The sequence below is a fragment of the Rana temporaria genome, chromosome 2 (assembly GCF_905171775.1).
Source record: "Rana temporaria chromosome 2, aRanTem1.1, whole genome shotgun sequence".
In the NCBI taxonomy this organism is placed as follows: domain Eukaryota; kingdom Metazoa; phylum Chordata; class Amphibia; order Anura; family Ranidae; genus Rana; species Rana temporaria.
The window spans coordinates 136,060,613-136,073,801 of record NC_053490.1 but is presented as its reverse complement, the minus strand read 5'-3'; the positions used below and the strand labels follow the sequence as shown (position 1 = coordinate 136,073,801).

Below are 13,189 nucleotides of genomic sequence, written 5' to 3'. Positions count from 1 at the left end.
AGATGTGTAAATTGAGAGATAGAATTTTCTACCGTATTTTCTGGCGTATAAGACGACTTTTTGGATGCAAAAAAATGCATCCAAAGTCCGGGATTGTCTTATACGCCGAGGAAAATCTCCGTGACTCCGTCAGGCTGCGGGCATCCATGCTTTGAAAGCTGCGCCTCCTCCTCAGACTGTGTCGTGATAGGCGGAACACAAATTTTCCCAGTGGGGCCTCTGTTTAGTGTTCCACCTATCACGGATGCCTTCTCATCCTCAGACGAGAGGACATCCGTGATAGGCGGAACACTGAACAGAGGCCCCACTGGGAAAATTTGTGTTCCGCCTATCACGGAACAGTCTGAGGAGAAGGCGCGGCTTTTGAATCATGGATGCCCGCAGCCTGGAAGACAGAATCTACAAAAAAATAAGGTAGGGAGATTGTCTTGGCCAGGTACAGTGGGGGCGAGTGATGGCACAGTGGGGGCGAGTGATGGCACAGTGGGGGCGAGTGATGGCACAGTGGGGGCAAGTGATGGCACAGTGGGGGCAAGTGATGGCACAGTGGGGGCAAGTGATGGCACAGTGGGGGCAAGTGATTGCACAGTGGAGGCATGTAATGTAATGTAATGGCACAGTGAGATTTGAAAACAGCCTGTTTCTGTCAGCGGTTGTTCCTGTCAGTGGTTGTTCCGCTTACCCCTCAGCTTCCAGAAAGACTAGAAGGAAGGGGGTAGTCTTATACGGCGAGTATATCCCAAAACCAACATTTCTTATACGCCCACAAATATGGTAATTGTCTTCATTGTAAATGTTTCTTAGTGAAATGATACTTCCCTTTTGATTGATTGATCAATAGATAGATAGATAGATAGATAGATAGATAGATAGATAGATAGATAGATAGATAGATAGATAGATAGATAGATAGATAGATAGATAGATAGATAGATAGATATGAAAATGAGAGATAGAATTGTCTGTCTTGGTAAAAGGTTACTTGATAAATTGATGGCTATGTAAATGGATAGATAGAATTGTCTAATTGTCTACATTTTATTGTGATGTGTTACTTCTCTTTGAATAGATAGACAGATAGATAGATAGATAGATAGATAGATAGATAGATAGATAGATAGATAGATAGATAGATAGATAGATAGATAGATAGATATGTAAATGGTCAGATAGAATTGTCTAATTATCTTCATTTTAAATGTGTCTTAGTGAAATGTTACTTACCTTTCGAAAGATAGAGAGATAGATAGATAGATAGATAGACAGACAGTTGATAGATTGAAAATTACAGATATAATTGTCTGTCTTCGTTTCAAATGCTTCTTAGTGAAAGGTTACTTGATAAATTGATGGCTATGTAAATGGATAGATAGAATTGTCTAATTGCTTACATTTTAATGTGATATGTTCTCTTTGGATAGATAGATAGATAGATAGATAGATAGATAGATAGATAGATAGATAGATAGATAGATAGATAGATACAATTATTGAATAGTCTTAATTTCAAATGCTTGTTATGTTAGCGAAATGTTACTCTTTAGACAATTGTAGATTTACTTTTCTAATAGATGTCATCTATAGTACGTATTTTTGCTCTCTGCTGTGTAACAGCTGATCGGAAACATTAAACCTATCCCAAGTGTCATCCAATGAATAAATATTATTCCCTGTGTTTGGCGCTAACCCTCTCCGTTGTCTATACAGCCATTAAAGACGCTGCAGATATATTTGGTTTTAGGGAAGAACGCTGTGCTGCAGTTGTTTTGCGGAGATGCTCCTATGACTTTTCCAGGAATATCAAGTAGCTTGTCCTTCTTTTGTCACCGGTGCCCCCTGTGCCTTGATAAATGGTCCCTAGGATGACTCCTCCCGGTCCTCCACCTGCAGAGCTGACCTCTCCGGCAACAGCAGCGCTCTTTAACCCTCTCCTCGCTGCCTCATTTCCAGCCAGGGTCTTTTATCACAGCACACCACGTCCCTTGATCATCTGAGTTCACCTGCTGCGTCTGCAAGGAGGGGAGGGACTGTCCCTTGAAGTGGCCACACATATACTTAGGCTCAATTAAGGATTGTTTTTTGATACATTTTAAATTTGTAATTGCTCAATTAAGGGGAGGGGGAAGGAAAGCTTTATTTAAAAGGGTAAGTATCATAGTGAGTGGTTCCTTGATTGTTTAAGGATCCCAACATAATAAAAAAAGAGGTACATTTTTATTTTATTTATCACAGGTACTTAAACTGTATACTGCTGTCAATTTACGCAGCACTTTACGTACCTAAAGTATTGTACATTTACATCAGGCCCTGCCCTCTAAGGTCCCTAATTCATACATACACATACTATCCCAAATTTAGATAGGAGCCAATTAACCTACCAGCATGTCTTTGGAGGGTGGGAGGAAATCGAAGAATCCGGAGGAAACCCACACAGGCACAGGGAAAACATGCAAACTCCAGGCAGGTAGTGCCATGGTTGGGATTCAGACCCCAGTGCTGCAAGGTAGAATTGCTAACCACTTAGCCACTGTGCTGCCCCACTGGCTCTATTGTTTTACTTTTGGCACTTTATATTCAGACTGACACTAAACTGACAACACTGCAGTAGAGCTGTGCTACTTCTCAAGTCATGTGAGAGATGGGATAAATGAGATGTCTGACTGATTTACCAATTAGAGAAGGAAGAGGTTAAAGATTGTGTCTAGTAGAGAATACACAGAGCAATGCACTGCTGTTACCCTTGCCAACCATTTAATTGCATTACCCATGTGCTACCATTAGTCCATATGGAAGGCAGCTATGGGATATCTATACATATGGGGGCTGCCATTGCTGACCTACTTTCAAAAATGCTAGTTGCCTAACTTTCTCTAGATTAAAGTATTTATGAATCAAACAACAGGAACAGGCATGCATGTAATTCTTGTTACATACACAGGGCAATACATGTAACCCTTGTAGCAAACAATTAGATATATTTTATATGATCTAACATCGAAGGCACACTTGTGGCTAATGTGGTATTAAACTCAAAAGCAAAATGTATTATTTTGCAGCTTAACCACTATTAGCTGGTTGCTGCATTAATTTTCTTTTTTTTGTAGGCCTTTTTCCCCTCTGTTTCTACTTGATGAGCCAGCCAGTAACACACCTTCTGTATTAGAGTGCCTATACTCTGGATGAAGGAGCAACAGAGACACATTAGGCATCAGCATTGTTAATCTGGAAGGAGAGTAGAGTTAGATGCACTGGGACATTTAGATACACTAACAAACTGAAGTCAAACTCCAGCTAACACTTTATAAACAGTTACAGCAGTGGCGGCTGGTGCTCAAAATTTTTGGGGGGGCGCAAATGAAAAAAAAAAAAAACAATTGCAGCCTCACTGTACCTATCAATTGTCACCACTGTGCCATGCCATCAAATGCAGTCACTGTGCCATCAAAACGCAACCACTGTGCCATCAAAACGCAGCCACTGTGCCATGCCATCAAAACGCAGCCACCGTGCCATCAAAACGCAGCCACTGTGCCATGCCATCAAAACACAGCCACTGTGCCATGCCATCAAAACACAGCCACTGTGCCATACCATCAAACGCAGCTACTGTGCCATCAATTGTCACCACTATGCCATCAAACACAGCCACTGTGCCCCCAATTGTTGCCTCTATGCCCCCAATTGTTGCCACTGTGCCCCCAATTGTTGCCACTGTGCCCCCAATTGTAGCCACTGTGCCCCCAATTGTTGCCACTGTGCCCCCACTTGTAGCCACTATGCCCCCACTTGTAGCCACTGTGCCCCCACTTGTAGCCACCGTGCCCAGTACCCCCCCTGGCACTTACCTTTATGGCTTCTACGTCCCTCGATGTCCCTCGTCCCGCCCTCGATGACGCTTCAGCCAATCAAGTTACCTGATTGGCTGAGACGCCTGTCAGTCTTATCCTCGGACGTACGGCCGGTACGTCCCGAGGATGAGCTTCAGGAAGCCGACTACAGCCTCAGGGCTGTACTCGGACAGCCTATCAGGGCCGCTGGCCCTGATAGGCACTTCCACACAGCCAATCAGCCGCCGCTATTCAGCTGACCAGCGCTCAACATCCGGCCAGCTGAATAGTGGGCGGCAGCGGCGAAAATTTTACTGGCTGTGAGCGAGCCAGAGGGGGCGGCGCTCCTGCGTCCCTATGGACGCACCGCCACTGAGTTACAGCAACAGTTTTTTTTTTTCTTTTGGAATCAAGTTTTTACATAAATAAATTATAAGTTCATCATTGTAAGCACCCCTGCCAGTATTAAAGGGTTTGTCTCAACCATCAAACTGCTACATCTGCAGTACAGCTTGTTCAGGCTTACTGGCTAGAGAACAAGGTAAGAATAAAAGAAAGAAAGCCAAACAAAAGTAAACTAATGTAGCCAATACATGGTAAGCTGCATAATAAATGTTTGCTTTTGGGTTCAATACAGCTAAGTAAACTCTAACAATACATTTATTTTGCTTGCTTAATTTTTGTCTGTTAAATATACCTTGGAAATTGATTTATTATATCTGTTGGTCGAGTGCAAAAAACAGTGGTTCATCCAGTCAGAAATCTTTCTGTACTTTCTGTCCCTGGACAGTTATCAATTAACATTTTTCCTGCTAAATACTGTATGTGGGCTAAAGAGCATCTCCCCATGTCATGGAGAACAGAGGGAGGTGTTATGTAGTCTTAACACACTCCCTGTCCTATAGGGTGACAAAAACACTGATCAGTAACATTGGGCCAGATTCAGAAATGAGATACGACGGCGTATCTCCTGATACGCCATCGTATCTCTGTTTTTATCTATGCGACTGATTCATAGAATCAGTTACGCATAGATATCCCTAAGATCCGACAGGTGTAATTGTTTTACACTGTCGGATCTTAGGATGCAGTACCGCGGCCGCCGCTGGGGGGAGTTCGAGTCGTAAACCAGCGTCGGGTATGCAAATTAGGAGTTACGGCGGATCCACGACGGTTTTTCGCGTTCGCTACGTCGCCACTAGTCTAGTTTCCCGTCGCAAAGTTAGTCGTTTTTTTTGGTGCCCTAACTTTAGTCAGCAAGTGTATTGCTGTCTAAAGTATGGCCACCATTCCCGCGTCGAAATTCAAAATTTAACGTTGTTTGCGTAAGCCGTCCGGGAATACGGAAGTACGCTACGCTACTTCACGGCGCGCAAAGCACGGCGGGAGTTAAGAAACGGAGCATGCGCAGTAGGTACGGCGCGCCTAATTTAAATGGCACACACCCATTTAAATTGGCCGCCGGCGTAGTTTTCATCGCAAGTGCTTGGTGAATCAGGCACTTGCGATGAAAAATTGCGGCGGTGTAACGTATCTAGGATATCTAGGATACGTTACGCCGCCACGATTCTACGTGAATCTGGCCCATTGTCACCATAAGAAAGTAATTGTGTTATTGGCTGGCTAACCATGATAAAAGTAATGCAGCCACCACATCTAAAGACAGGAAAGCTTCAATTTCATCAATTTATATTATTGGGTTTAGATACACTTTAAAGAATAACTCCACATTTGTTGAGAAAAAAACATTCCCCTCTTGGAGATCTATGTACATTACAAGGATTTTAACAAACGTTGTTGCAGATTCCTACTTTTGTCTTTCTGAAGAAATCCCTGTGTGTTTGTCCGTGCACATGTGCAAAAGTGAATCTAAGACCCGGTTCACACTGGGGCCACACGGCAGGCGGCTCAGCCGCCTGACGAGTCGCGTCCCATTGAATGCAATGGAACCGTTCTAATAGAAGCGACGCAAGTCGCTCCGACCTAGATAAGGGTTCCTGTATGACTTCGGGGGGCGGCTCGGGGTGACCTGCATTGACTTCTATACAGAAGTCGTTTTGCAAATCGCCTCTGAAGTCGTCCTCAGGACGACTTGCAGAGTCGCCCCCGAAGTCGTGCCGCTGCAGTGTGAACCGACTCTAATGCAGGGGTCTCAAACTGGTGGCCCTCCAGCTGTTGTGGAACTACAAGTCCTATCATGCCTCTGTCTAAGGGGAGTCATGCTTGTAAGTGTCATACTTGCAATGCCTCATCAGACTTGTAGTTTTGCAACAGTTTGAGACTCCTGTTCTAATGGGAGAGGTTTCATAATTATTTACCAGCTGCTGCACCTGAAAAGCTCTAATGAGTTCAATTGCAGGGTCTGCATCCCTTTAGATGTGATTTCCTGTTGGGAGTATCTTATCAAAAATGACATTTTTTGCTGCAGGAGATGCCTAAAATCTGAGTTGTATCTTAGGGCAGACTTCTAGGAAAATCAGTGAGCCAATCACACAAGCAGGACATTACATATCTGGGGGGCGTTCTGTATACATTCTGTGTACAGAACACCTCCTGGTAGCCATATTGTATTGCCTTTACAGAAAAAGACTGAGCTGTAGATTGAAAAGGAAAGGTCATTTTTAATAACATTTAATTACAATATGACTTGTGTCGCAATTGTACTGTATATGCTACATATATAGATATCTATATATCTATATGTAAATATATATATATATAGATAGATAGATAGATAGATAGATAGATAGATAGATAGATAGATAGATAGAGATAGATAGATAGATAGATAGATAGATAGATAGATAGATAGATAGATAGATAGATAGATAGATAGATGATGGATAGATAGATAGATAGATAGATAGATAGATAGATAGATAGATAGATAGATAGATAGATGATGGATAGATAGATAGATAGATGATGGATAGATAGATAGATAGATAGATAGATAGATAGATAGATAGATAGATATTTAGTTATTTTTGCTTTTTTTTTTTTATAACAGTGCATGAAGGCTGCCACTGTGAACCATTCCTTCAGAACATGCTAATGATCTGGCTGTCATGTTGACCTTCTCGCTGACCTGGAACAACTTTACCGATCAGGAATTTTCTCCCGCTTTTCTGGTTTTGGATATGTTTCTAGACAGTAAGTCTAGTATTAAATGCAGAGGATTAGCACAATAGCCAATGAAGTAGCATTTTCAGAAAGAGTTAAACAGTGACATGTTTTATATTTATAGTGTTACAGGTTTGCTTTAGGTTGCCTTAAAGCGGGAGTTCACCCGAATTTTTTTTTTTTAACATTAGATTGATGCTCATTTTGTCAAGGGGAATTGGGTGTTTTTTTTTTAAATCGAAGCTGTACTTACCGTTTTAGAGAGCGATCTTCTCCGCCGCTTCCGGGTATGGTCTTCGGGACTGGGCGTTCCTATTTGATTGACAGGCTTCCGACAGGCTTCCGACAGTCGCATACATCGCGTCACAAGTAGCCGAAAGAAGCCGAACGTCGGTGCGGCTCTATACGCCGCCTGCGCACCGACGTTCGGCTACTTTCGGAAAATCGTGACGCGATGTATGCGACCGTCGGAAGCCTGTCGGAAGCCTGTCAATCAAATAGGAACGCCCAGTCCCGCAGACCATACCCGGAAGCGGCGGAGAAGATCTATCTCTAAAACGGTAAGTACAGCTTCGATTTAAAAAAAAACCACCCGATTCCCCTTGACAAAACGAGCCTCAATCTAATGTTAAAAATGTACTTTTTGGGTGAACCTCCACTTTAAACAGTGACATGTTTTATATTTATAGTGTTACATGTTTGCTTTAGGTTGCCTTAAGCTTTTAAAATGTATGTAGACAATAAAACATTTATGGCAATGATTTACAAGGGGAAAAAATAGCAAAAGAAAAGTAATACTGTTGCCCATAGCAACCAACTGGCTTACATTTTTCCTTGTGCGGTTTGAAAAATGAAGCACGCACTGGCGTTGCCATGGGTAACAGCTTCTCTTTTTTGTTACAATTTTTTTTTTAAGTGACAGATCAAATCAGCTACACCTCTGGTGTCAGGTATAGGGCACACACCTTCTAAGCACTGTTGATATTAGCTTAGTACTGCAGACATTTAAAAAAAAAAAAAAAAAGCCCCTACTTTGTTATCCTAGGAGGGTGGAGGATGAGTGAGGAGGATATAGATCACTGCCTCCGCTCCCTATAAAATATTCACTAGCTCAAACTGCACGACAAACATCTCTCTTTAATCTGTGTTGATGCTCCTGTGCTCCACAACATGTCATTCATTTTACACACACTGCGCAGCCCTGTCACTTAAATAAAGGCTCCTTTCCTGTCCCTGCCACCATGGGGACAGCAATAGTAAAAGGTGAGGCTTTCACAAAAGAAAAAAAAAAAAACACTGCAGGGACACTTTTTCCTGGCAGCCAGCACCAAATCGGCTCATTGTTCACAAGACACCAACCAAAATCTGAACAAATAACCAAAAGCAAAATATGCCACTTAATGAGCATCAAGGGACAGGCAGCAGCTGTTCCACCCTCCCTAATGTCATACATCTAATTCCAGCCATCAAATGAGCAACACTGACACGGAACCCCTCCATCCTGGGGATGTCATACCATAATTTGGCCAGGATCTGTCATACACAGGAGTCTAATAAGGTGCAAAATACACCATTCATATTATCTGCATGTATGGGTTATATTACTATATGCAAACACACATTAGATATCCCCCAGGGATCAACAGTTAAATAAAAAGAGCTCCGGTAATTGAACTTTTCGGTGTGCTGCAATTTAATACTACTACTAATAATGATGATTATTATAAAAATTCGAAGACTAGGAATAATGTCTAAGGCAATGATGATTTATAAAAAAAAACAGCAGAGAAAGTAAAAAATGTAAATAGCCATTTACTAAAGAAATTGAGAATGTTCACATTTTGGAGAGAAAGTAAAAATGTAAATGGCCATTTACTAAAGGAATTGAGAATGTACACTTAAATAAAAAAAGAATGAAGATCTACTTTAATTATCAAACATGTGGATGAAATTAAGAAACAGGGGGTTGCTTTTCATATACAGTTAAACCTTGGTTTGCGAGCATAATTCGTTCCAGAAACATGCTTGTAATCCAAAGCACTTGTATATCAAAGCATTTGTTTTACAGGGTATCAAAGAGAAGAGAGGCGCCTCTAAGTGTAGCAATAAGTTGCAAAATCTTGTACCTTCATTAAATGTAACCATATTGCTACACTTAGAGGCTCCTCTCTTCTTTTTTATACTCAGTTGTGACATGACGCTACTTGTATATCAAGACATCGCTTGTATATCAAGGCAACATTTATTAAAAAAACGCAATGCAAAACGCTCTCAATCCAAGTTACTCTCAAACCAAGGTTTTACTGTAACTTGATCATTGGAGTGAACCTTTAGTTATTTTTTTGGTGTTCTGGCACACAAGACATACAATTAAAATGATTTTTAGATATCAGAACAAATACGAACACAAGTGGATTCTAATTTACTAAAGTAGTTAAAAATGTTCATTACAACCTAGGATGATTTCTTCTTCTTGATTTCTTCTTAACTACTTGAGTAAATTAGCCTGAGTCCACTTTTGTTCCAATGCATTTGTACCGATATCTAGAAATCATAGGTTGTACATTAATTATTATACAGTCTATCCTGTGTACCAGAACAGAGCAGGTCCCAGTAGTAAGGACAGGGTACAGGGTGTGGGACCTGTGGGTGGTGACACTGAGCAGCCCATTAGGTCGCTGTCCTTGGTACTTGTGGATGAGGCTCCATTTCCCTGCACTCGCTGTCCATCACATTTATTAGTACATTCTACTTCTTTATTCGTTTGTTCGGATACACAGGGACTCATTAAAGGTGTCTTTAACCTGTTGTACCCTCTCTGCTGCCTTTATAATGGCATAGTGCACGAGTAGGTTATGTCTTCTATAGTTGCTAAATAATAGACGGCGGTGTCAGTTGTATTTGTTAAATTGTATCAGAAAGCAGTAAATTATATTTTTATTGAACGAATATAAACGAATGGGAGTTCCAGCATGGTGTCTATAAGACGTCAACACCCCAAATATACATTTGTCATTACCTGGCTCGTGGTATTTGAAGGAGACTTTAAGCAATGTGAATAGACATTTCCTAGCTCTCCCGCTGAGATATAATTGGAGGTGGACAATTTCCAGGGAACTCTCCACTAGACATAAATACATAAATTACTGCAAAACAGTTTAATCTTTTGTTGTGACCTTTACAGCTCAGAGGAAGACCACAAAGCCGAAACGAATCATTCCAATACCGACTCTAATACTGCAAACTTACAAAATAGAACTAATGCTATATATATATATATATATATATATATATATATATATATATATATATATATATATATATATATATATATATATATATATATATATATATATATATAAATATATATGTATGTGTGTGTATTCCATTTACTCTCAGTAAACTGTTACGTCCTCTCTCATTTACCATCATCAGCCTTAAAAGTGAGCAGTACCGGTTGAAATAATTAATTCCCTACATATTAGTAACAAATCAGTTTAATTGCCCAAACGTAACCTGGCAAAGTCCCTTTTGCTGGAAGTGAATGCCGGCACAGGGCACCTACACCTGCTGTAAAGCAGACAGAATGTGATTATACTTTAACTTGGACCCATTCATCTTTTATGTGTGTACTGACTTGGCTGGGCTATTACTGCATTCCGGGAGAAAGAAGAAGACCTGGGGTGACCCTGCCTGCCAAACTAGTTCTGTACCTGCTGCATTCATCAGACTGGCACCGTGTAGCCCCGGTACCTGTAGCGCTGTCTGAATATATAATAGTTACAGGCAGGAAAAGGAGAGCTGATGCCATGGTCATGATAATAATACAAGGTGAGAAAGTCACACTTTATATTCAGTATAAGAAGGAGGTTGACGAATGGCACCGGGTGCCACAGGTATATGAGGGAGAAGGAGGCATGGCATGAAGAAGGAGACAAGGCATGAAGAAGTAGGCATGGCATGAAGAAAGAAAAGGGGCATAAAGAAAGAGACACGACTTGAAGAAGTAGGCATAGAATGAATAAAGAGGCATGGCATGAAGAAGGATACAAGGCATGAAGAAGTAGGCATGGCACGAACAAGCAAAAAAGCCATGAAGAAAGAGACAAGGCTTAATGAATAAAGAGGCATGGCATGAAGAAGGAGAAAATGCATGAATAAGTAGGCATGACACGAAGAAGGAAAAATGGCATGAAGAAAGAGACACGACTTGAAGAAGTAGGCATAGAATGAATAAAGAGGCATGGCATGAAGAAGGAGACAAGGCATGAAGAAGTAGGCATGGCATGAAGAAGGAAAAAGGTCATTAAGAAAGAGACACGACTTGAAGAAGTAGGCATAGAATGAATAAAGAGACATGGCATGAAGAAGGAGACAAGGCATGAAGAAGTAGGCATAGCATGAAGGAGGAAAAAGGTCATTAAGAAAGAGACACGACTTGAAGAAGTAGGCATAGAATGAATAAAGAGGCATGGCATGAAGAAGGAGACAAGGCATGAAGAAGTAGGCATGGCACGAAGAAGGAAAAAAGGCATGAAGAAAGAGACAAGGCTTAATGAATAAAGAGGCATGGCATGAAGAAGGAGGAATGGCTTAAGAAAGAGACAAGGCATTGAGAAGGAGGCATGGCATGAACAGGAGGTGGCTTGGCAACCTAGATAGAGGTGCTGAAGGGTTAACCATAATAAAGTGACCCATCTTAGGTTACCTGTGTGTTCTTCATCAAGTCTGCCCACATACTGGTCCCATCCCCACCTCTCATCAGCACGTGGTAAGCGAAAAAGTAGATGCCAGGTAGGGGACAGGTGAACTTGCCGGTGGAGGGCTCATAGTAGTTGCCAACATTAGTCACCACATCATCAAAACGCAGAACTTCGTAGCCCTCGTGTGGTTTCCTCAGCCCAGAATAGAAGGCGATCTTCGGGCTGTAGTAGGACGAGACATAACCCCCAGGACCAGGACCTGGTGGTCCAGGAGGTCCAGGTCGGCCTGGTTCCCCCGGAGGACCTTTTGGACCCGGTGGCCCTGAAGGTCCAGGTAATCCTCTAAGTCCCGATTTTCCCTTTCTGCCCTGGTCAGCCTTGGCCCCCTGCAGATGGGGTGGTGGTGAGATAAGGGCATACTCTTGGCTGGACTCTGCAGAAGAAGCTCCAGTCTGGGGGGTGTAGGGGTCACACACCATCTTGCAGCTGCCCAGCATCTCATAGTGGGTACTTGTCTTGGAGCTGCTGACCAGTAAAGGAATGGCTATTAGCAAGATGAGGACCATGGCCACCCCTATTGCCGCTCCAATCACCCTCTTACGTCGGCTCAGCCTGGACGCTGCCAGGGCTAGGAAATCTTCTTCACTTTTGGAAGTAATGGTGGAAACTTGTTATAGGCAATCCCAGAAGAGAAAGGTCAGATTCCTGTAGACCTACTGTCCGACTATAATAGGTAAGTCCTTGGTCGGATCCTTCCCCTCTGATCCAGGAGTTGTGAGAGTGTAAACTTGCTGCTGCCTAATAGAATCTTTTCCTTCCCCAGATTAGAATGCAGATGTTGTGTGCCCAGGGCGTCTTTTTTCATGCCAGTTCATATGGGCATGATGTGTGCATCACCTCCTAGCATCTGTGAAACTCTGCTGAGATGCAAGCGATAAGGGAGGTCTGGGGAGGTAAAGATGTGTGAACTGTCTTTAAGAAAATCAGAGCGACCTCTGGTGCCATGAGGAGGAGGAGAAGCTGAGCTGCCTGCAGGCACAGTGTCTGATCCCATCCCATCCTCTGCAAACCATCTCTCTCCTCATTTACATGAGAAAAAAGCACATTGGCACAGACAGGGTACCTTTCAGGGCAAGGAGGAGGAGGGACCATCTCATCTAATGCCATATTACAAGCAAAGCTTAACTTCTAGCATTTATCTCCACTTGTTTCCCACAGCCTGCATTTCATCTTATGGCTAGTACTCTCACACCCACCCTTCCTTGCAGGTAGCAGCCTGCACAATGTTTAAGATTGTGTTTTCATTTGCTGGGCTGCTATCATTCCACTGCAATTAAGTACTTTCCCTGTTTCTCCCTGTCTTCTTCTTACAATGTAGAGATTGATTAAGCACTGACAAATCCAGCAAGAATCACCTAGGGGTGCAGCAAAAGATCATAAACCCCATCTCATTCCAGCCCAATCTGCAATTAATCAATTAAAAAGGACAGATGTGTCTTCCAGGGCTGCATACAGGTCACAGGTTTTTTCCCCCCC

The 13,189-nt window shown here is 42.2% G+C and overlaps 1 protein-coding gene across 1 annotated transcript in view; it reads right to left on the bottom strand.

Moving 5' to 3' along the window:
* C1QL4 (complement C1q like 4) overlaps positions 1–12,914 on the bottom strand; it is a 75,272-nt gene extending 62,358 nt beyond the window's left edge. Inside the window, exon 1 of the mRNA XM_040341156.1 lies at positions 11,659–12,914. Within this exon, the coding sequence (XP_040197090.1) occupies positions 11,659–12,219 (561 nt within the window). The 5' untranslated portion in view covers positions 12,220–12,914. The remainder of the gene's footprint in view (positions 1–11,658) is intronic.
* Positions 12,915–13,189: the final 275 nt, after the last annotated feature.